Here is a 25161-nt window from a genome sequence, read left to right as displayed (position 1 = left end):
CTTCGTAGGTTTCAAGCATGGGATAATGTATTTTATGCATAGAAAGTTCATGTCGTGCAAGAAATTAAGCGCTAGACTCCATTATTACAGTTTGCCATGTCATTAAAGGTGGTGGTTACCTGTACCATCATGCCTGAAGGGTCTTAGAGGGCTGGTTTTTATACTTATTGCTTGAGTTTTTAGAAATTTTTATGAGTTTTTGCAAATACAGTTGTACTCTAATAGCTTTGCAGGGTGTGAAAAATCAAATGACAGTGATTCTGACTCGTGATACAGTCTACTAGAATGCACAGAAAAGCAGCCAGCATGATGAATGCACTTCGCACTGTGTTTGGGCCTCCCAACACCGGGGCTGATGAAGATTATGCTCCTTTCATGACCACAATAATGTCTATGTGGAGTCCATCATACGAAATTCACTGCCATTGAACCACTTAACATACAGTGGAGTGCGGTTTCCTAATCAGCTAGAACAAAGTGATAATATTCCAAGTGACATCATCGGCCCTTTCGCAAAGCTATACTTGACATTCATGTTAGTTTTTCGGACAAATGCCTATGCTCAACAGCGGTGAAGATTTTACACACCAATTGCAGTCACTGTCCGATTTTCCGCACCTTGCAGGGAGAGAAAAATAGTCAAGAAAATTGAACAGTCCGAAAAACTCGTTCACCAAAAAAATTAAATTAAATTTATGAGGCATACAGCAGCTTCAAAAGATTTCTAATAATACCCTGCCTCCTACTACGTTTGTAGGCGATCAGATTTGCTTGGATTAACGCAAGACTGATGTCGTCTCTATATACAGTCTGACAAGAGCGCCACCGAGTCGGCGATCTCCGTTTCTGGAGCCCACCATGATGATCAAAGAAAGGAGCCACGTTTCTTTGCGCTACTTGGCTCTTGCGAAGGTACACAAGGTGATGTCGATCACACAAATGTAAAGCTGTACAAACTCACACAAAGATGTGACAACGTCTCTGAGACACACCTTCTCTGTAGACACACCTTGTACAAATAGCAACCTAAACTTAAAAAAAGAAAAAATGGAACACGCATTAAATATGGCTAGTTTTTTTTACCTACGCTTCATGCAGGCTTCTGTAGACAAGTGTAGTGCCGGGTGGAGGCTATGATGTCATGTGCTACACTTGCTCTAGCCAACCAGAGCAGACTGCACATTGTCTTCTGCATCAGCAGACGAAAAGCGCCTGACTCTGCACTTTGCCTGACTTGTCACTGACTGGCTGCGCATATCATCATCAGCCTGTTTATGTCCACTGTAGGATGAAGGTCTCTCCCTGCAATCTCCAATTAAACCTGTCCTGTGCTAACCGATTTCAGCTTGCCTAAAACTAAACGCTAAAGTACAACTTTCCTTTCATCAACAAATCTAGACATCATCATCATCAGCTTGGCTACACCCACTGCAGGGCAAAGGCCTTTCCCATACTTCTCCAACTACCCCGGTCATGTGCTAATTGTAGCCATGTTGTCCCTGCAAACTTCTTAATCTTATCCGTCCACCTAACTTTCTGCTCCCCCTTCTATGCTTCCTTCTCTCGGAATCCAGTCCGTAGCCCTTAATGACCATCGGTTATCTTCCCTCCTCATTACATGCCCTGCCCCATTTCTTTTTATTAGTTTCAACTAAGATGTCATTAAATCGAGTTTGTTCCCTCATCCAATCTGCTCTGTTCTTATCCCTTAATGTTACGCCCATCATTCTTCTTTCCATAGCTCGTTGCGTCGTCCTCAATTTAAGTAGAACCCTTTTCGTAAGCCTCCAGGTTTCTGCCCCGTAGGTGAGTTCTGTTAAGACACAGCTGTTATACACTTTTCTCTTGAGAGATAATGGCAACCTGCTGTTCATGATCTAAGAATGCATGCCAAATGCACCCCAGCCCATTCTTATTCTTCTGATTATTTCAGTCTCATGATCCGGATCCGCGATCGCTACCTGTCCTAAGTAGACGTATTACCTTACCACTTCCAGTGCCTCGCTACCTATCGTAAGCTGCTGTTCTCTTCAGACTATTAAACGTTACTTTAGTTTTCTGCAGATTAATTTTTAAACTGACCCTTTTGCTTTGCCTATTCAGGTCAATGAGCATGCATTGCACTTAGTCCCCTGAGTTACTAAGCAAGGCAATATCGTCAGTAGTGTTCTTTAACATGTCACTAAATCAAAGTGTGCGAGCGTTTTTTATTTTTTCCCCTTTCAAAATACAGCTGCCGCGGTCAAATCTGCGACCTCGAGCAATGCCATAGCTGCAGAGCTAACATGGCGGGCACAGAAGTGTTGATTTGGCATGCAACCGCTTCCATTGCGTTGCCTAGACCCTGCGGTGTGCTTTAATTAATGCGGCTCTGCTTCTGTACGCTCTGCGTAAGTTGTCCGCTATACATATTTGCAGGGTTTTATTTTCAGAAATAGCAGAAACACACCGTATCATACCTTGAACTTAAGCTTATCCAGTGTTTCCTTGCCTTCTCACATTACCTTTTCCCTATCCTGCCCTCCCCCCCCCCCCTGCGTTTGTATGGTAACTGCAAGTGAAAAGTGGCAAGGCTGTTTTGCGACTGCGTCGGTTCTACACATTCTCTGCCTCCTCCTCTCCTCCTCTTCTCTTCTGTTCTATCTAGCTTCCCTCTGGACTTGCACATTGGTAGAAAGATAAGCTTGCGGGGTGTCACAGATAATAACTGCCGAATGCCATTTTGGCCGCTGCGAAATCACTGTGTTTGGCCACCTTGTGAGTGCTGAAGGCATGCAACCTGACCCAGAAACAATTCGCATTGTCAACGACTTCCCGTGCCACGTTCCACTAAAGACGTACGGAGCTTTGTCGGCTTGTGCTCCTATTTTCGACGTTTTGTCAAGAACTTCGCCTACGTTGCCCATCCACTCACGCACCTTTTGAAGAAGGACATGTCTTTTTCTTGGGGTCCTGAACGGGCCACTGCGTTTCACACGCTCACGACTTTACTTACATCACCACCCATCTTGGCTCATTTTGACCCATCAGCCCCCACTGAACTCCGCACCGGCACCAATGGACATGGCATCAGCGCTGTTCTCGCCCAGCAGCAACAAGGACGAGACCGTGTCATTGCCTATGCCAGTCGCCTTCTTTCCTCTTCAGAGTGAAAGTTTTCCATCACTGAGCGCAAGTGCCTGGCACTAGTTTGGGCTATTGGCAAGTTTCGGCCATATTTCCTGACCATATTTCCAGTGGACACGGCAGCCCGGCCGTGACTATGTCGACTGACATACCATTGTTCGTGCAGGTCTTTTCGGCCTGCGTGCTCTTCACTGCAGCTGGCCATCTACATCGCGCGGACCATGGCTCCTGCCCACTGGAGTTTGCGTCCGTTCAAGCACCGTGCTTCCCTGCTTTGGAAAGTGAAGACGGCGCATCCCTTCCGGATCCTGATATCTGGATGGTACCACTGCTGTCGCACGTGTACATCAACTACCGCGCAACATTTGGGCGCACGATGACGCCAATGGACTCTGACGTCGGCACACGCCCACCGCTTATAAAAAAATCTTCACCGGCTCTTTCCTTCAGTGGACACGGCAGCCCGGCCGTGACTATGTCGACTGACATACCGTTGTTCGTGCAGGTCTTTTCGGCCTGCGTGCTCTTCACTGCAGCTGGCCATCTACATCGCGCGGACCATGGCTCCTGCCCGCTGGAGTTTGCGTCTGTTCAAGCACCATGCTTCCCTGCTTTGGAAAGTGAAGACGGCGCATCCCTTCCGGATCCTGATATCTGGATGGTACCACTGCTGTCGCACGTGTACATCAACTACCGCGCAACATTTGGGCGCACGATGACGCCAATGGACTCTGACGTCGGCACACGCCCACCGCTTATAAAAAAATCTTCACCGGCTCTTTCCTTCAGTGGACACGGCAGCCCGGCCGTGACTATGTCGACTGACATACCGTTGTTCGTGCAGGTTAGTAAAAAAAATATTGGTTTCCGTAGCAATTTCCTCTGTTTGGTCGTGCTGCCGTGTCCACACATCCTTTGGAATTGCTTATGTGATTGTTTGTCAGTGGTGAGGATGTTGCTGTTAATATCCGGAGACGTTGAAGAGAACCCTGGTCCTCTGACTGACGAGATGCCTAAGGAACTACTTGAAACGCAGAAGAAAATCCTGCTTAAGCTTAATGACATACAAGAAAAGCAAAATTCCTGTGATACTAGTTTGCAACTTGTTGAAAACAGGCTATCAACGATAGAAAATAAATTGCTGTCTCTGGATGAAACACGTGACAGGCTCACTAAAATTGAGAATTTAGTTATCAGGAATGATGCTAATTTGGCTGAGCTCGGCCGTAAAGTTGATAATTTAGAAAACCGATCTCGAGGAAATAACATAATTGTACGCGGAGTTGTAGAAGAAGGGCAAGAAAGTGAGGAAATGCTAATGAAAAAAGTAAACGAGGGCATATTCGAAGGTATACTCAAGCTTAAGTTAGGCTCCATCGAGAGGATTCACAGGCTCGGAAAGAGGATTCCTGGTGTGAACCGCCCGATCATACTAAAGTTCGTAGATTTCAGGGATAAGACAATAATACTACAAAATTGTTCCAAGCTCAAAGGCACCCAGATTAGTATTAGCAAAGATTATTCTAAAAGCATTGTTGAATTACAAAAGAAGCTGTGGAGTTCTTGCTCTGAGGAAAGGAAATGTGGAGCAAAAGTGGCATTGATCTTCGATAAATTGAAAGTTAATAATGTAATGTTCAGTTGGGATGAAGATAAACATGAAAGGGTCAAAGTTGTGCAACCACTTCGCGCAAGAAACACCTGACATCCCCGTACAAAAGAGGCAAAGTTTAGTATTGTTAATGTGAACGCCAGAAGTATCCTAAATAAGTTGGTCCCTAGAGAGCATTGTCTTGGAGCATGAACCAGATGTTATGGGTATAACAGAGACATGCCTGTGTAAGGATGTAAATAATTCAGAGGTCACACCCCCTGGGTATTCAATTGTCAGAAGAGATCGGGAAGATCGAGGTGGTGGCGTAGCATTCTTGATAAAGAACGGTGTACCATATGATATTCTCGAGACTGAGAAAGCGATGGAAACGGTCTGGATCAAAACAAAGTTGGGTGAACATCAAGTCCTTATTAGTTGTATTTACAGGGCTCCTAACTCACCCGTAGATGTTATTCTCATTTAAGAAAATTTATGGAGTCTAACATGCATCAAGGCAATAACATTATACTTTTAGGTGATTTTTACTTGGCCGGCATTGATTGGCCGACACTTTCACCAGGACAGACTGAGGTTTCAAGTTGTGACCAGCTTTTGAAGCTAGCTTTCTGTTTAGGCCTAACCAAGGTAGTGACAGATTATACAAGAATCTGTGAGACTAATTCATCAATACTTGATTTAATTTTTCTGTCAAATTCTTTAATACCATATCTAGAAATATGTAAAACGGAGGATGGTCTTTCGGACCATAAAATGGTGCAAGCATTTCTAAGCATAGGACCTGTACCATACCCATGTGCTCTTCATAAAACATTTTTGAAGTTTTCCTCGGCCAATGATGTTGGTGTGTTAGACTTTTTAGAGCGTTCTTTTGACCATTTTGTTCATCTCTTTGAGTCAAATACTAGTACAGATGATTTATGGGACTACTACTTTGCAACAGTCATGGATTGTATACCAAACTACATACCACAGTGCTATAAACGAATTAAAAGGAAAAATCCTTGGATTACAAGGGAAGTTATACATCTAAAGAGAAGATTAAGGCGAAAACGTGGGGACTGTTCGAGGAATCCAACCCCCGATAAGAAGATCTCAATTCAACACATGAGCCATGACCTGAAATGCCTTATAAAAGAATCTAAAGACAAGTTTTATAATGTGACACTTACGAAGTTCCTTAAAGAGGCGCCGCAGAAGTTCTGGCGGTATGTCAACCCATCCACAAAACCGTTATCCTCAGAATCCTGCAGTACTGCTGCAATGCAAGCTGATAATTTTAATGCTTACTTTGCATCTGTTTTTACTTAAGATAATGGTCATACACCCCATGTAGCCTACACAGCTGCTAGACCACCCATTGCAGACATTGAAATTAATGAACAAGGCGTTTTAAATCTTCTTCTGAATATTGATGTTAAGAAGAGCCCTGGTCCTGACGGCATTCCAAGTGAATTTTTACGTAGATATGCAGAATGGAACTCTAAATACCTAAATAAAATTTTTCAGTCCTCTGTTGATAGTGGTTGCTTCCCGGTAGCATGGAAACGCGCAAAAATCATACCTATACACAAAAGTGGCAGTACAGCGGAAGTGGCAAATTACAGACCAATTTCTATTACAAGCGCGTGTTCTAAGCTCCTCGAGCACATTGTTAATAAACAATTAGTTTCTTACTTGGACAAATACAACTTGTTTTTTCCTGGACAGCATGGTTTCCGAAAACAGCTCTCAACAACCACCCAACTCATTGAAATTGTACATGACCTCTCTGAAACGTTAAACTCCCGTGGTCAAACAGACATAATCTTCCTCGACTTTGCGAAAGCATTCGACAAATTGTCCCATCCGAAGTTAATCATAAAAATTAATTCTGTATTTCAGAGCCCCGCAATCACTCAGTGGTTTTCATCTTACCTTTCTTCTAGAGAACAATACGTTGATTTCGGGGGGTGCACATCACGCCCTTCCCGTGTTGTGTCCGGAGTTCCGCAATGAAGTGTCCTAGGTCCTCTTTTATTTCTGATCTTTATAGATGACTTGCCCAGTAATATTAGTGTCCCTGTCAGACTGTTTGCTGATGATTGTGTGATGTATAATAAAATTCAAGATAGTAATGATCAGGCCAATTTACGGTCTAGTCTGCAAATAATTAAAAAAGGGTGTGACGACTGGCAGATGGAACTAAACGCAGCTAAGTCTGTTGTTATGTCCATAACGAGAAAGAAAAAAATTTTGCATTACCCTCACAACATAAATAGTATAACTATTAACAGAGTCGATAAACATAAGTATCTAGAACTAACGTTCACTTCTGACCTCAGATGGAATCAACACATTGATGCTGTATGTGGTAAGGCCAGCAAAGCGCTCTGGAGCCTAAGACGGAATATAAGTGCGTCGACACCTGAGGTCAAAATTTTAGCCTATAAATCCTTAATACGTCCTATCTTGGAGTATGCTGAAGCTGTATGGGATCCCTACACTAAATCCAACCAACAAAAGATTGACAGAATCCAGAGGTTAGCATCAAGGTTCATATTTAACAAGTTTCACTACTGCCAATCCCCCACTGAACTTTGTAAACTTGCCGACTTACCTCCGCTAGACTTACGTACCAGGTATGAGCGACTGAAACTAATTTACCTTATCATTAATGGTCACTTGCTTGTCGACAAACACAACTTCTTCAAAATCTCGACAAATGAAATATCCAGACATCGTCATAGCCAGTACATCACACCCCCTCAAGTCAGAAATGACTGTTTTAAGTACAGCTTTGTCCCGAGAGGTATTACGGGATGGAATGCGCTCCCCGACTCTGTCATGTCGGCCTCATGCGTTGAGGAATTTTTGCAATGTGTACACGTTATTCTTTTTGCCGCTAACTAATATGTATATCATAACTTTGCCAAAGGTGTATCTGTTCATTTTGTTTCTTATCTTTTGGGGGAAGTTTGTAAGGTGCATAGAATCTAAACTGATTCGCGTCCCTGCTGAAATGTCTGCAGTTGTTCATTTACTTGCTTTTGTTGTCATACTGTATCCTTGTATGTGTTTGTATTTTCCACTCCTGTAATGGCCCTTCATGGGCTGACAGTATTATTAAATAAATAAATATTTGTTCAGCTGCACATTTTCGGTCATTACAGACCACCATGCACTTTGCTGGTTGTCTTCCCTCAAAGATCCCACTGGACGACTTGGTCGCTGGGCACTGAAACTGCAAGAATGCAGCTCTCACGTCACTTACAAGTCTGGCAGACTGTACCTGGATGCGGACTGCCTATCCCGTCATCCTGTGGATCCTCCCGACTTGGCAGCCCACGATTCGGACACGTGTGTCTTTGCAATATCCGATTTAACCGACATACGCAGCGAACAGCTCCACGATGCCAATTTGTGGTCAATTATACACCATCTGCGCTCTCATCACTCTGCCCCATACCTACAATTATTCGTGCTTTGTGACGGAATCTTATACAGATGCAACACCAGCTCCGATGGCCCTGAGCTTCTACTGGTTGTTCCCGAAACACTCCGTTCCACTGTTCTCGAACAGCTTCATGACACCCCCACCACTGGACATCTTGGAGCAGCTCGCATGTACGATCGCGTTCGGCATCGATTCTTCTGGCCAGGCCTCCACCACTCTGTGCGCCGATACGTTGCCACATGTGAGTCCTGCCAGCACCACAAGCATCCATCCTTGTCGCCGGCCGGTCCTCTTCAACCCATAAACATTCCTAGTGTCCCGTTCTACCGAGTCGGCCTTTATCTCGTCGGGCCATTCCCAACATCTCTGACTGGGAACAAGTGGATTGCCGTAGCTACGGACTACATGACACAATACGCTATCATGCGGGCACTGCCGACAAGCTGTGCCACTGATGTTGCGGAACTTCTACTTTACGACGTTATTCTTCACCATGGCACTCTTCGACGGCTGCTGACCAACCGTGGGTGCTCATTTCTGTCCCAAGTTGTCAATGACATTCTTCGTTCGTGTTACATACATCACAAGCTAACCACTGCCTACCATATGCAAACCAATCTGCTTACCGAGAGCCTCAACCGCACGCTGACCACTATGCTCTCCACGTACGTTTCCTCAGACCACTGTGATTGGGACAGCACCTTGCCTTATGTGTCATTTGCCTACAACTCGTCACACCATGACACCGCTTCTATCTTTTGTTTGGTCGCCATGCCCCGTTGCTCTTCGAGACTCTTTTACCATCACCTGTGCACCCTGTTACAGAGTGTGCCCACGTTGCAGCTTCTCGGGCTGCAACGGCTTGCCAGATTGCAAGGGATCGTCTTTATGCCTCCCAGCTGTCCCAGAAGGCCCACTACGATTGCCATCACAGAGTCGTTAATTACTCTCCGGACACCTTGCCGCCACATTGGCTTGTCGTCCAAGCTTCTTTCCTGCTACTCCGGGTCTTACCAGGTCCTACACCAGATCACTGACGTCACATATGAAATCACTTCATTGGACAGTCAATCATCTGCCGCGTCCACCACTGATATTGTGCACGTCTCCTGGCTTAATCCTTATGTTGCCGGACACAATCCTACTGCTCCTTAAGCGCCGAGACGGTGCTCTCGCTAGTGGGGGTTCTGTGTCATGCGCTATTTCTGCACGCTGAAGCACACATCCTGCCGAGCATGGAAGAATGCGCCAGAAAGACGGTGAAGACGACGATCGAGGTAGCGCTCGTGTGGTTGTTCTGCTGTCTAGCCTGCCACCACCTCTCTTTGTGTATATTCTGTAAATAAAATTTCCTATCCCTTTCAGCTACTCTCATCCCTGTGGCACTATTGTCATAGCCTTGGTGCTCTTTGGCCACTTCTGGCCCTTGCACCAATAAACTCCAATCATCATCTTCATCGAAATTTCAGACTCACTATTGCAGAATGCGTGTTTTTTGTGGTCGCTGCCACTAATTAAACATCTGCAGGTACTATTACCAAAATTTGCATCTACTAGACGGTTTCAGTATCAGGGTAATCTGCTTCAAAATTAAGTTAACATTTTGCTGACAGTTGTGGTACAGTGCCCGTGTTGGTTTATTCTGTTTCTTCATGGTTTCAAAGTGTGCTGCCATATTCTATTATTCTCCAAAAATTCAGATTGGCCTGCTTCAAACTGCTTCAAAATGAAATTTTACTTGGTCAAAAAATTTCTCCAAAATGACTTTGGGCAGTCCCACCCCTGTTTAGGTAATGTCCTCATCTTGCCGCGGTGTGTGCAAGAAGAATGGCTCGTGACGCAGCTTGTGTGTACTGCACAACCCTAGATGTATGCCTCTATCTTCCTGCAGGAAAACGCCCTGAGGCAGCTGCACCACTTTGTCCAGACAGAGCTTCCAGCAAACAGCACCCTGAACCACCTGTGCCTGCCTATTCCCAATGAGAATGCACAGCGCAGTGAGCACCAGAAACTCCTGGCCAGGTGATGGGACCTTTGTGTATTTTGTCGATTGTCTTTGTGTGTTGGTTGATAAATTTCTTTTGTTTTCTTCAACCAAGCACTAAGATACGTCACGCTTTTTGCCTCTTTTGTGTCATGCAGGGAGATTTCAAGGACAGCAGCATAATGTAAGCACAGGCAAGAGAGCTACACAAAATAGAGGATACCACAAGCAATTGAATCTTATGTTTGAAAGGGTACTTTAACCCTCTGAGGGTAAATTTTTTTTTTTTTTTGCCAAGTACGACCCCCGAGAGTAGAATTTCTTTATTGCAAACAAAAAATTTACCGCAGTTCTTCTAGAGTGATAATAAAGGGAAAAAATATATACTGTATTTACATGATTGTAAGTCGACTTGAATGTAAGTTGACCTCCCCTCATATCGCGTGTGACAGGGGAAAAAAATAAAGAGCATACTCGAGGGTGCATTCCATAACAAAAATTTATTAGTAGCTGGCGTGATCACTGGACTGCTCTTCACTTGTGCCATCGTCAGCGCTGCTACGGTTTCACAGCGCGTCGTCGTCCAGCAAAATTTCACATTTGGCAAACAAGCGCACCACGACATCTTGTGGAACAGCAGCCTGCGCGGAATGCGCCCAACCACATGTAGCCATCAGGGAGGCTCTTTTGACAGGTCCGGTTGGCATAAGTTCGTAGTCTTCTGCCGCCAGCCACTCGTTGTACTCACTGCAGAGCAGGTCCCTAAAAGGTGAAGATCCGGGCTTGTTTCATGACCATGTCGCACTTCACTGGCAGGGACCGATCACGCGTTTCAGCGACGTACACCACAAGCTTGGCCTACTCTCCGAAAAGCGTCCCGACTTCGGCCGGTAGGAAATTCTTTGCTTGCCGTCACAGGTGAAAATTTCGCTTCGCTGCAGTCGCCACTCACATCACCCGTTCAGAAACACCAAATTGTGGCCTGCTGTGCAGGGATTTGTTTTTTCGGTGTAAAAGATGGCAGCCCTCTTGAACGCTGCTGTGAACGAGGGCCGAATGTTTAGTGGGCCTGGAGCACTCATGATGACTGAGGAAGGATGGAAGTAGCACGTAGCTTGCAGTGAAGTCGAACGCGACAACAGAGCTACAGGGAAAGAGAAACACTTGAATGGTGTCTGCTCTTCTATGAACTATCGATACTCCCCGCAAGCGCCGCCGTTCAGACGGTGCCACCTCGAATGGAACAGCAGCACTTCCATCAACTTTCGACAGCCCCCCCCTCCCCCATGAGTGTTGCATGCGCTGTGAAACTCTAAAAAATGTAGAAAAACCCTTCTGAAAAGCAAAAAAAAAATGCGCGGGATAGTGAAGAGCTATGGGTAGGGCCATAGAGCAAACGAAATTGTAACTACGTTGTAGCTCCCCTGATATCTCATTGGTCTCGCTTCTTTGGCGGTGCCATGTTTTGGTTTCGATTGTAAGTCAACCCCCCTATTTCAGATTTTCAAATTAAAAAAAGCAGGTCAACCTACATTCGTGTAAATATGATATTTTTCGTATGTAAACATGCATTGTTTCTTTATGAATACAGATAGGCTTGCATGAATACTTATAGTAAGTACAAAGAAGTAAATAAAATTGATATGTGTTCTGTGGGCAGTAATCTTCATCAAAAGCATTGACACTCAACTCACAGCATAGCAATTAGCACACATGCCCACAACATAATTCAATCGTGTATGTGAGCGCAGGCAAGAAAACTGTATGGTTGTGTGCAGGCATGGCAGCATTTTTCATACCATATTTACTCGCATAATTATCACACTTGCGTAATGATCGCACCCCTGAATTTTGTCGGCAAAAGTCGATTTTTTTTTCTTTCCTGTGGAATGATTGCACCCCAAACTTGTCGCAGCGATATGTCGTGTGCCAAGTCTAGCTAATGATGATCCCGCTTACCATTTGTTGAATGCTGTCAAATGCTACGCAAACAACTTTTGAAGACATACCAAGCGGTCTGCATGCACCAAACATTTTTAAGCAGATGCCCCATTTCATTTCTTGCATCACTTTCTGCACTTCCATGAAAAAAACAATGCTACAACCAAACTTGCCTTGGCTTTATTACTTGTAGGCTTCTCGGAATCCCATTCTCGTTATGTTGATCCCCCGGAATCCACCTCAGACACCGATGAATGGCTGCCTCACTGCCTTCCAAAAGCGAAACAGCAATAGACTCTAAGGGAAACGTTCTCCAAGTATGGCGCTTGTCACGCGGTTCGTTGACGTCTCTGCGGCTTCTTAATGGTTTTGACCAACAACGACGACAAAAAAGGCGCGTTTCGATTCCTCTCGTCTGCACTCGTGGGCACGCAACACATCGTGAGCGGCCACGATAGTGGCCATGTTTACACTGATACATTAGAAGTGTACCCTATTCATACATCGACGCTTGTAACGCAGCTAAGATATTCGCCCACCCTTAGCGGAAACGTGCCGTATTAGGATAGTAGTGAAGACTAATGCTGCAGTTTCCACAGCATGCCCGCTATGTGTTTCTATGTCACTGGCAGCTAAGTGCATCCATCTCTGTTTCTGTCCCCTCAAAGTAGACATGGCTATGTTATTGTCGCAAACTTGGCGATATTAATGATATTACTCACTACTGATATGGAAGAAATGTTTCAATGCATGTAATGTACTCACAAGAAAAAAAAAATCTCGTTCGGCTTGCTACGCCGGCCACCATTTTTGTTTCGGTGTCCAGCACTATTACAGTGCAATTGTACAGTGACAGCCGCCTGCTTGACCCGTTGTCATCCCACAGCAAATGTGGGATGAAAAAAATATATATTTTTCGCGGGAGATTTAACCCGCATAATGATCGCACCCCTGAATTTGCGTCAATTTTTTTTACAAAAAAGTGTAATCATTATGCGACTAAATATGGTATACGGTGGCATAGTATGTACATACCAGCGCCCAATTGGGAACAGATGTAATTGCACCCGTGTGAGCCATAAATGAGGGAGTATCTAGCGGTGACCTTTTGAGACATTAGAAACCAGATAGGCATCCGTTTGTATAAGTGCAACGAACAGAAACAGCCTGCGAGACGAAACCATAACTAACCGCCTCGCAGATGCACGAGCAATCACTTAAACGCCAGCATAAAAAGGCCATAATGATAACCATGAGACTGCAGAGCGGAAAAAAAAATTGTGGTATCCACACAGGGTGGCAGCGCTTGCTAGGCAACAAAGAGTAGAAAATTTGGCATGTTTTTAAAACATAGATGGCTCCGTAAAAATACAATATCGACCATTTGGGACTTGTTTGCAGTGCCATATATTTACGTCTTTGACCCTCAGAGGCTTACGACTTTTGTATTGAAAGAAGGTGAATTTAAGATTAATGTATGATAAGTTCGCTAATCAAGTAAAGCTTCCAATCATTCTGTGTTTCCGTCAATTTTGGACAGTTTACATTTTCTTGATATCTCATTGTGCAAATGTTTCTGCACTGAAGGTGTAGCTTACCTCACTCCCCTGATGTGGCAGAAGATGTGTTGTTGGCCAGGCAGTGCACTGCCCTAATGAAAGCCTCCATGAGCATATTTTAACTGTTCAAAGCTCCATGTCTGATCACATGGGTATTCACATATCTGATTGCAGCTGTGAACCATCGTGCCAGCAGTTTTTTGTACTGGAAAGGAGTGCAGATCAAGCTACTTGTGAAGCTGTTGAGGAAGTGGAAATAGTGGGGCATAATGGGCTACTGTTGTGGGCTACTATGAAAGTCTACTGTATAGGGTTTATTTGTTATTATATGAATAAAATGTGAACGTAGTGCATAAGCATGGCATGAGTATACCATACCAACAAAGTGCTAGAACTTCTCTCTAGATCATAATAGTGCTTCAGGTGATTGTACCTATGTGGCTACAACCCTGCGACATGTAGTGGTGGATATCTTGCTTACTTTTTCATTTTTCTTTGTTATTTTTTTTATTCACCTTTTCTACCCTTAAATGCATATATGTGCACGTGAGTCAAATATGCACCAGATGGAAGACAGCGCCCTGTCTTCTCTCAGTGTTGTTGGGCCAGTACTGTGCCTGGTTGCCTGGCATAGATTCCATATCCAAGTCGTTCAAAACTCTCGGCAGTGCTTTTATATGGCTACAAATGACATACAGCTGACTTTATAGATACGTAAAACTTATTTTACTTATCTTTGTGAATGAAAACTGTGCATGTGAACACTTAATCAGCCAGTAACCAAAGAAACAAAAAAATATTAGCCAATGCAGTCAAATTGTGTTAAATAGTCTGCTGGCAGAAAATTATATTATTGGAATGTGACCGGGGGATATATTCTGGGACGATCACTTTTGGGGATCCTGTTGCCTCGGCCATTATGTGCACGCGCTGATTGGCTGGTTGAGCACTATGTCATGCGAAGGCGATAGTATAGCTGAACGTGATTATCCGAGAATACATCCCCAGGTCAGATGAGCTGTCTACTGAGGTAGTGAACCATTAGCAGCATTTATGCTGTGGACTAATGTAGGGGATTTCAGGAGGAGGGGGAGAAGGGATGTCTGTTAACCTTTCCTTTCTGCCCATTTTTTGCAAACAGCAAGGTTGTGTAGATTGCAGTTTTCTGTTTTACAAACAGCAGCTTGCTTCGGGTGGATTACTCCCTTATGTAAATTATGTCTTAAAACCAGCTTATGTGGTTTCAGTGGATCTGCTTCTGTTCTCTTTCTCTCTCGTTTTCATTCTTTCTCTCTTTCAAGAAAATTTGCATGGCTTGGGTTTATTTCAGCATTGCCATTTGTTGGGCATGTTGGTAAGCTGACTTGGAAAGCATATTTAGCGCTAGCGAACAAGGATAGAAGGGAGACGACACCACAACACACTTTATTGCAACAAATGGCAAGCTGTCGTATCATCAGTGCTGAAAAATTTTGTGTTAGAAGCTGCTCCATTCACAAACAGGGGTCTCACAGTAGCTCTCAGTGGCTATGGCATTGCATTGCTGAGCGTGAAGTCATTGACCACTGTGGCTGATGGGGCGGAATGCAGAAACACTCTTCCAGCGTGCTTTGGGTATACATTAAAGAACCACTGGTGGTAAAGTTAATCCAGAACCCTCCACTACTGCGTTCGTCATAATCAGGTCACAGTTTTGGCAAGTAAAACCTCAGAATTAAAAACTAAAAGAAATACATGCAGCAGTCAGTAACACACATCCATGAAAGGCAGTAACATGTGGCTAAGGTGCTGAGAAGAAAGCTCTCTGTACAGATGCATGCACAAAGTGTGGGTGGACATTTCAGGGTCAAGGTGAGCCGATGAAAAGATTGAAATTGGGGCACACATCACCAACTGGCATGAGCGTTTGTCACTGAGTGGGTTACACGAGTCTGCAAACACTGCCACCAGCAGTGTGTGGCAGGGTGTCCTGAAAGAGGCTTGGCCACACCACAGGCGCATGCCAACAGAGGGCAGTGTTGATGATTGAACCTTTGTGCCTGTGGCGTATCTTCAACATTTGACCCACAACTAGCCTCTGATTATGGTGACAGCCATGTGCAATATTGTAGGGTGTTTGAATGTATCAACGAAGGCTATATGAGCACAAAAACATATAATCTGTGATAGGATGAATGAGAAGCAAAACTTGTCAGGTGAGTTGACACCAGTTTACATTGTTGTCTTGCATTGTCTTACATTGTTGCAGTCTTAGGCTGTCACTGGCTGTAGGGAAGGACATCTGCAACCCTGGGAACAGGAAGTGCTAGGCATGCATTCACTACTTGATAAGAACAAAGTGCAGATCTTGTATGCAAAGGCACCAAGGGGCAAGAGCTCTATAGACAGGTCTACACTGTAAAAACATGGACAAAGGAAGGAAAGGACTGGCAAACACTGAAAAAAAGGGGCTTATGACTGCACATGCTCCTTTCTTTATTTGCATGTATTACACGCAGTCCCGTTCGTACTTTCAATGAATTAAATAGCCTAAAGCAAAGTTATGTTGCACCAAGGACGTCTTGCAACACTACTAGTTTTCTTCTTAGTCTGCCAAAATTGTGCCAATGTGATAAGCTTCATTAATTGAAGGAAGCTATGGTTCTCCTTCTTTTTTTGCCCTTAGTTTTATTCTCTTAAATGTACAACATTTTCCCCACCCCACTCTTCAAAAATTCTGGGTTTTTACATACCAAAACCACATTCTGATTATGAGGCATGTGATAGCGCCCAGGGGGGCTTTGGATCAAAATTTACCATTTGGGGTGCTTTAACCAATGCACGTTGCGCAAGTGTTCTCTCATTCCACCCCTGTCGGGACGCAGCTGTGGAAGCCGGATTTGATCCTGCTTCCTCGGGCTTCCCAGCGCGCGTCATAGCCACTGGGCTTCCGTTTTAGGCCATCTCACTCTTTACAATCTGGTTCAGTTAATGCTAGGGAGCCAGCGCTTCAATTAGGCACCAGTATGAGCACTGCACTAATACCCCTGCCACACGGGCACGGAAAATGACATTAACTCGCTAATGCCTTAAACTTTAATGTCATTCGCGGGGTGCCACATGGACATGCTTAATTGCATTAAAGCTTAATGCCATTCACGACATAATGCGTTCTCGTAACTCACTTGGCCATCAAATGCGTACTCTGGTTCCCAATGTCTCCACATTCTGACGAGACTGAACGGATTCTTAGTGGATAGCAATTATTATTTTCTTCGCTTTCTTTAAAAGATGCACTTTATCGCGGCGTAGTACATTCTTACAGTTATTACAACTCACTTGGCAGTCGAATGCTTACTCTCGTTTCCAATGTCCCCACTGTGGCCACGGTGACCACATTCTGACGATATTAAACAACCTTGTAGATAAAAATGGCTAATTTATTCTGCGCTTTTTTAGAAGGAGCTCTTTATTTTTGTATAGATCATGCAGTCGATCTTGCCGCTATACGCACGGCCACAGCACTAATCGCGAGTGCGTTAGCCAGGAGAAGCTGTTCGATTGCACGGCGCCGGCTCCTTGCCTTGTTGTGCACATCAATGCTGTGCACATCACGGTAAATAATGTTTTAACACCACTGTCAAAGACAACGGGTAAGGCAAGGAGTTCAGTAACTTCAGAAACAAGAACTACCCTGTAAAAATACTTTTGTAAGTTAACTATTCTGTATTGTAAAACTTTGCGTTGTGGTTCGTGGTGTTAACTTTTTTCTAGTGCCTCTCTAAATAGTTGACCCACAAAATGGGCACTACAGTGGCACAGTGAGAAGTATTAAATTATTTCATCTACCCTCAGATGTTACCTGAAGCTTGGCCAGTGGGAGGAGTGCATGCAGGGCATCAATGAGACTTCAATCCCCATGATTCTGCGTTACTACCAGTTGGCCACAGAACACGATAATGATTGGTACAAGGCGAGTATTACAAGACCTATACCATAACCTTATAGACAGATGATGCACAGTGCAATGCAGCATTTTGCTCAATAAGTGGGGTCTAAAACGTGGCATCCATGACATGTTTTCGGCTCCAGAATCGCTTCCAGCCCATGCTGCCAGCAAAAGCATAGCCTTCGAGATCTGTTTCTGTTATCCAGAGAAAGCCACGGTGCTGGAGTGTGACATCAGTGTGATTCATCCATTGACATGCATCTCATGGTTACAAGCTAATTATGTAGCAGTACCACAGTTATAATTAATTACTTGCAGGAAGTGCCTTACTTTACCTTTGCACTTCATTTTGGCATGACTGTACACTGCTGGTCGAGCACATTGTTTTGGTGGTTTTCGAAGACACCTCAGTATCGGAGGCAAATGTAAGAAAGTATGGAGGGGATCGAGTGCAATTCACTGCTTAATTTTGCCAGCGCTGAAGTGCTGGAATATTTTAAGAGGAAGAAAAGATTGGGGGAAAAGGGGCCTTCCCCCTCTTTCCCTCTGGATGTGCCATTGGTCAACACCCAAGCTTTTCATTTGAACCAAGGGTTAATTGGCTGAATCATTCAATTTTAATTGTCATACCCTCCATATATAGCTTTGAATCATCAAATAGTTATCGTGCCTGAGATCTTCTTGTGGTCACAAATATCAGAGTTGCAACACTATGGCAGCAGTTGCAGAAAGGGCATAGAATTTTTTCCATTGTCTTAGATTTGTTGTCTGACATTCAGAGCCAACTTATACATGGTAGTAAGTGGTAATTTGATGAGATGTTATCACCGTGCAAAAATTTGCTCTGTAAGTACGTTTGCATATGGATTTTCTTTCTCATAGTGCTTTCATTTTATTACGTGTTTTGTTCACTGCTATTCTTCACCATAGAGAACCTCTGCTTTCATGTCTTGTATTTCAAAATATTTAGGAAAGTCATTTTTGTTAGGTCACCCTTTAGTGGCTGCATTCCTTATAAGTCAATTCTTCTTTTCCTTCTTTTTTAGTGACAGTAACTTTTTGTAATTTTTCATGTTCCCTATGCAGTGCTTAGATTTATTTCAAGTTACCCGTCCTCCTCTGAAGTATTCCATGGTTGCCCCCTGCCAAACTGTTCCATAGGGTGTCAGGCTTAGTCAAGCTGCAGTATTGCAGCCTTTTCCTATTGTTCCCTTTCTCTCCTTGAGATAAATAACTTTGTGATTGATTGATTGATTGATTGATTGATTGATTGATTGATTGATTGATTGATTGATTGATTGATTGATACAGAATATATTTCACTATAAAGAAGTTAGCAGAGTAGTTCTGTGATTTATTCAGAAATTTGGTGCCATACAAGACGAGGCGAATTTGGCTTATTTGCACAAGTGCCACTAACATTGGAAAAGTGCACCTGTCCCCGCAGGCGTGTGTGCTATGTTATTGTGCATAGGAGAACGCTTTGATGGTCTCTGTGTCACTACAAGGGCCAAAGAATGCTCTTAATTGTGAAAAATTCAAATGTAGCTCTAATAACATGAAATAAATTTACAAAATCCTAATGCCATATTTTGAAACAGAACCTAATGATTTCGTAAAATATTTCTTTAAAGAAGATACTGGCTGAAATAAAACTTAATAAACTTACACTATGCACATGTGTTTGCCTATGCAACCAAATGTATGGTTGAAAGGGTTAACATTAATACCACGTTTTTGCATGGCCAAGTTTTAATATTAACCCAGTTCATACAACAGAGAAATATGCAGTTAAGATCATCGCATGCTTTATTGTCTGGCAATTTCAGAAAAAGGTAACAAGAAAGATTGTTTTTAAAATATTTTCAGATCAAGTATAAAATTGATGCTTTATATCTTTGAGCCTAATCCTAGCCTACTTCTTGAAATAACTGCTACTAATTGCAGCTGCTAGTTTCTTACAAGATACGCAGAAACACAATCATGCCCGCCAAGCTACACTCTTCTTGGCCATACCTCTCAGTCAGATGAATTATTTGCCAATTTCAGGTTTGAATTTTGCTTAGATTCCGTTACACATAGTCACATACACATAGGATATTAAAGCTTAATTTTCATAATAAAAGTGCTCCAAAGGTTTTTTTAAAAAAAAGTTATTTTTCAGCCTGCATATTCTTTAAAACATTTATTTTTAACTTGTATGACGATCCCATGAGCTACAAAGCAGCCCTAATTACACCTTTAAGCATATATAGCTTTCTTTTTTTTTCTACTGAACAAATTTTTAAAATATTTTATAGAGGTTATAGTGCAATTTGGCCCATTCACTTTACTCGCCTGAAGAGGTACCTATTACTTGCACAACAAAGCTGTAGCGAAGTCATGTCTGCTTAGCAGAAATCCGAAGACTAGCATTGCGTTCCAAGATATCAGTCTACAAAATCTGCTAAAAATACATTAATGTTACAGTTAAGATCAGCTTGCACTGCTAGAGGAAAGCTTTTCGGAAACTGTTAACCGGAATGCCAATTTATAGCAGCACGTATTAAGAACAAAAACCTTAAATCTTGCCTTATCTTGCCTTGTCTTATAAGTTCTGCTAAACAGACATGACGTTGCTACAGCTTGATTTCAATTTCACAACTGCAACATGTGCCCTAAATTAATAACTAGAAGTTTAAAAGTAAACCTTTTCAATTAGTCACCTGGACATTGCAATTTCTGTTCCATGTAATTTGCAAGATTTTCAGAAACCCACCTGAGATCATGGAGAACAGATGTCACAGACAATTTTTATTAAAACCTGTTTGAACTATAAAAGAAAAAAAGAAGTGGCATCTTTACATATTGTATCACAATTAGGCTTACCTGAGGTACTGTTATAACACCATGATGATTTTATGTCTGCAAATTGTTAGTAATAATTGTCTTTTTATTGTGCCTAATTGTGTGTGTTTGTAAGCATGTGTTTCACAGATTTGTTTATATATTTTCTGTTATTGTTGACATCCTGGGGTGGCAAGGCCAGTCAAGCAGTGCTGTGATGCTGTTTTGTTTTACAGCGAAAGCTGCATACGACTAGCTTTCCGTAGTTTTTTAGGCGTCCGTCAACAGAAAAAATCATCATGTGGGCCAGTCCTGGTGATAGTGCTGAAAGGGTCCAAGCTCAGTGGCACATACTTCTGTGGGCTCAGGAATCTGTAACACCCTTCAGGATCTCTGAGATGGGCCCAAGTATGGGGAGGGCTTAATGCCTGCTTCACATCAACCGTGGGTCGGCCCAGCATTGCACTACCTTTGGGATGAACCCACGTATGGGGAGATCTTAATTCCCGCTTCACTTCTGCTGCAGGTGGGCCTGGTATTGCACTATCTTTGAGATCGGCCCACATATGAGACGTGCTTAATGCCTGCTTCACCTTTGCCACGGGTTGGTCCGGCTTTGCACTACCTTTGGGATCGGCCCACGTATGGGGGGTTGAGGGAAGCGATAGGATCGAAATGATTTAAAGCTTAGCTTGTTGCTGGACAATTGCCTCATTTTAGCTTATTTAGGAACATTTCTTGCATTCTTAAATATGATATGTGGCTATCTTAGCTATATTCATTATGCTGTTCTCTGTAAACATTCTTTGTTTAGCTGTTCTGGTAAACTTTTCTCTGATTATGCAAACCTGCCGCGGAGAGCCAAAAGCTTAAAATGCTTTTTTGCAGGTGAATCTAAATTTATCGCAGGTGTAGCAGACCCACCAAAAGTTTGGCGTTTGCTGTGGATAAGCTGTGTATGTGTGCGTGCGTGTGCTTATGTGTGTGTGCTTGTCAATGTACTCCTTCTTTTTTGGCAGGCTTGGCATGCTTGGGCTTACATGAACTTTGAGGCAGTTCTGTTCTTCAAGCACCAAGCTCAACAGAGCAACAGTGCCAGTGCACTACCTTTGCAGCAGCAGTCCCAACAGGTTGGAGGAGGTGAAACTGCATGCTATGCTGGTGACTGCACAAGAACTGGTCTGGTGAGTCATTGTGTGGCACTTGGCAAGCAAGAAAGCGCTCACAGCAGCAGTGACAGGCATCACTGTGGTTGTTAGTGTTGCCATCCAAGGAACCTTAGGGCAATATACACAAGGGCAACAACCAGCTGCTTGCATGTGCTCTTGTGTTTCATTTCCAAATTGACACTGTCGTTGGCAAGTACAGTACAAGGTAGCTGAATGCAGACCCACTTTCCTATGGTTCGTTTTAGGGTCAGCCCTTTAATGACAAATATTGCCTACAGGCAACACACAGAAAAAAAAATATTTTCTTGCTGCGCTTCGATATTCTTGATGAAGTTTCTGGCTAAGCTTCTTCAGCCAGCACTGAATGACAGGCAGCAAGCGCATTTCTCGGTTTAGAGCAGGAACACAGGATGAAGAAGAACTTTGGCACATGACTCGCTTTTTTTGTAAGCACGATCAAAGGAGACAGATTGATGCAAGATCTCCGGCTGCAGTAGTGCCACACTTCATGTAAAGCAAATGATATTTACACCTATGGTTCACATATGGTGAAAGAAATTCCAAACAAAGCCATAGGTGGCTTGGGGTGAAGCCTACTTTCTGTTTTCTGCCTGGTGTTTCTCCCCTATACCTGAAAAAGCTTCCGCGCAATATTTTTTTCTTTCGTCGATTGTGCTTCTCAGTGTGTTTTGGACATTTAGATAGAAAAATTTAAAATTTTGTCGGGTATTTGTATGTTCTGTCATGAAAAGGTTAAATTAGGCCCAGAGATGCCTTCCACGTTTCGTGTCTTTATTGCTGCTGCTTCCCCCCCAAAAATGTTCTAGAATTCTTTCTAAAGAAATAAAGCTGGCTTGTGCAGGTTCTATCGCTTGCATGATGTTTATGACTTGGTGTGTCTTATGGTCTTACGTTCCTCAAGCTAATGAGAGTTACTGATTGCACGAATGCACTTTTTGCAAGAAATATGCATTTTTCTAAGTGCTGTACATGTCCAGTGTCATGTCCTCTGCTTTTATACTGAGCCAACATAGTTACATTAGTGTTCCAATTCCGACAAGGTACTTGGATTTCTTGAATTACTAGCAGAGCCTGTGTACCTTGATGTGATCTGTTGCCCTTGCAGACAGCTCAGCACATCAAGGACTACACAGTACCGGCTGTGAAGGGATTCTTTCGGTCGATTGCCCTTTCTCATGGAAGCACCCTACAGGACACCCTCAGGTGGGTTGCATGTGCCACATTATTCATGAATTTGTGTATGCAGTGCTATTGTTTATACGCCTTTCTATGTTACGGCTATGCTGCATCCTAGCTGTACTTTACAGATACAGCAGAACCTCATTGATACTATCCTGCTTCATATGATTTCCCAGCATCAATGTTTGCGATCGAGAACTTTAAAAATTACCCAATACAGTTATGCTTCTTTTTCAGTCGTTGATACGTTCCCGAAAAACACGGACCTTTTGGCACTGATGTTTAGTGCATCGCCAAACTGCGATCGTATGAAATGTTTTCAAGCCTCTAGGTCCCATGTAAACAAGAAAAGGCGTGCACCACAGCAGCTTCCTCGTAGTACTCGGCTGCCCGTGTCTTGTGAAAATACCAGCATGCGCTTAATTTTTTATTCCACTTAGTTTTCTATTCTCGTACCAGCTAATCTCCTCCCAGGACGTCACATGTTGCATTCACAGCTATCGCCACCAACCCTATTGCAATAAGAATCTTTATCTGTGGCACAGTGCATGGGGCATAGTGTCATTGGAAGCGTAATGAATGCTTTTTAATATGCAATAACACAAACATGCCACCATTCCCCGCTGCAGGCGGAGATGTGAGTGTCATGTCTTGTGTTCTGGTAGCATCATGTTCTTCCAAAGCCCACCAGCTCGATTTCGTTTCGGAAACACTATGCAATAGAAAATTACAATCTGTATCTTGGGCCACTCGTTGGTGTCTCGTGCCGTAACGATATGCGCCGAGTGGGCACGTCAGCACTTACTGTAAATGCTTCACCTGAAGGAGCTGCTTACCCAGGCCAAATTTGAGGTGCGCAAATGTATGCTTGCTAGAGCCGCAAAAACAAAAATGTGCATCTCGGGCTTTTCCGGCCCTACCAGCTCGGTATGCGTTGGCTGTCTCATGCCACAATGCATTGCGTTACGTCAATGTCAACTGCAGTTGAGTCTGCCAAATTTTTTAGTGACTTTGGATTGTTCGTTTTCCTGGTTAGTAGGGTTTTTTATCACATTTATTCCTGAAATGCACAAACGAAGTTGTACTGTAATAACTTCAAAAGTTTGTTGTGGAACTTCAGAGTAATATGAACAAAAAAAAGGAAATGGGTAGGCTGTATTGGGGACACAGCTGCACCGAGCACGCAAAACGTCTTGTGTGTACTGCTGAAGTTGTATGGGCACTAGAGTACAGAAATGACATTGTCAAATCTACAAGTGGCATTTATCCACCTATTACGAAGCTTACATGCATAGCTTATAATACAGTCAGGGTGGTCCTACAAACCTATGGCCTAATCTTGCAATCGTGCTCGCTCTCAATTCGTAGTGGTCCTGCTGTGGTCAGAGGTGGCAGGCATGGATTGGCATCCTCCTGTCTCGCCGCCTGAGTCTCTTCACACCATTTCTAGACCCTAGGTGTTGGAATGTGGGGGTGCCATAGCCAAGCACCTGTCAAGTTTGTGCAAGAAATTGTACGCTCATAAGCCTTATACAGTCGACTCCCGATAATTCGAAGCCGCTTAATTGGAATTTTCGGTTAATTAGAAGTGAAGTGCTGGTCCCGTCAGTTTTGCATGTAATCCTATAGAAGAAATCGCTCGATAATTTGAAGTCCTCATCCAGTAATATTGTTTAATTGGAAGTTAATTTTCAGCCGGGATCCTCGAGGTGACCATCATTCTTTGGTAGAATGTGCAATTTTTCAAGTGCTGCAACAGTTCCGTGCTCCGCGTTGGTGTCATCGCCACCGCAGCCGCCCGCAACGCCATCCTTCTTGGAGCGGCGCGATTATTCATTGCTACGGCTGCTGTGGCCTCCGCGATCAACTCCGGCGGGAGGAGAAGCGGCTCCCGCCGGAGGTCACGCGCGGCAGCCGCGCATGGCCGGAGCTGATCGCGGTGGACACGCGGGTGCCATAGGTGCACGCAGCGCTGCATACTGGCAGTGGCGAGATTGTGCGAGATTAGTCTTGCAGCGTGCGCAGCGTATGTCGAGGCGTGTGTTGTCGAGCGCCTTTGTGCGGGAAGCTCGTAGGCTAGGTTGTTCCACGAGTGATTCGGAATTGACTGTACCTAGACGCGCAGTTTATAGCCATGGCAAACCGTGGCTCTTATCGCACGCTCGACCTGGCAACGAAAGTCGAGGTTTTGAAGGAAGTTGAGAAGGGAGGTGCCGCCAAACAAGACATAACGCGGAAGTACGGGATCAAGCCGAACACGCTCTCTAACTACATCAAGAACAAGCGCACAATAATGGATGCATTTGAGAACGACAAGTTCAAGACTTCTCGGAAGCGAATGCGCACCGGCGCTTACCCAGAGTTGGAGAAGGCTCTGCTG

The 25161-nt window shown here is 43.8% G+C and overlaps 1 protein-coding gene across 3 annotated transcripts in view; it reads left to right on the top strand.

The window, feature by feature from the left end:
• mTor (serine/threonine-protein kinase Tor) overlaps positions 1–25161 on the top strand; it is a 461269-nt gene that overhangs the window by 309773 nt on the left and 126335 nt on the right. For all 3 annotated transcript variants that reach the window (XM_075684170.1, XM_075684168.1, XM_075684169.1), the window contains 4 exons: positions 10066–10196; positions 17493–17610; positions 21432–21596; positions 22708–22805. In XM_075684170.1, the coding sequence (XP_075540285.1) occupies positions 10066–10196; positions 17493–17610; positions 21432–21596; positions 22708–22805 (512 nt within the window). The remainder of the gene's footprint in view (positions 1–10065; positions 10197–17492; positions 17611–21431; positions 21597–22707; positions 22806–25161) is intronic.

Source organism: Dermacentor variabilis, chromosome 3, assembly GCF_050947875.1.
Source record: "Dermacentor variabilis isolate Ectoservices chromosome 3, ASM5094787v1, whole genome shotgun sequence".
NCBI lineage: Eukaryota > Metazoa > Arthropoda > Arachnida > Ixodida > Ixodidae > Dermacentor > Dermacentor variabilis.
The sequence above is the reverse complement of the archived record's forward strand: the minus strand, read 5'-3'. Positions and strand labels throughout refer to the sequence as shown.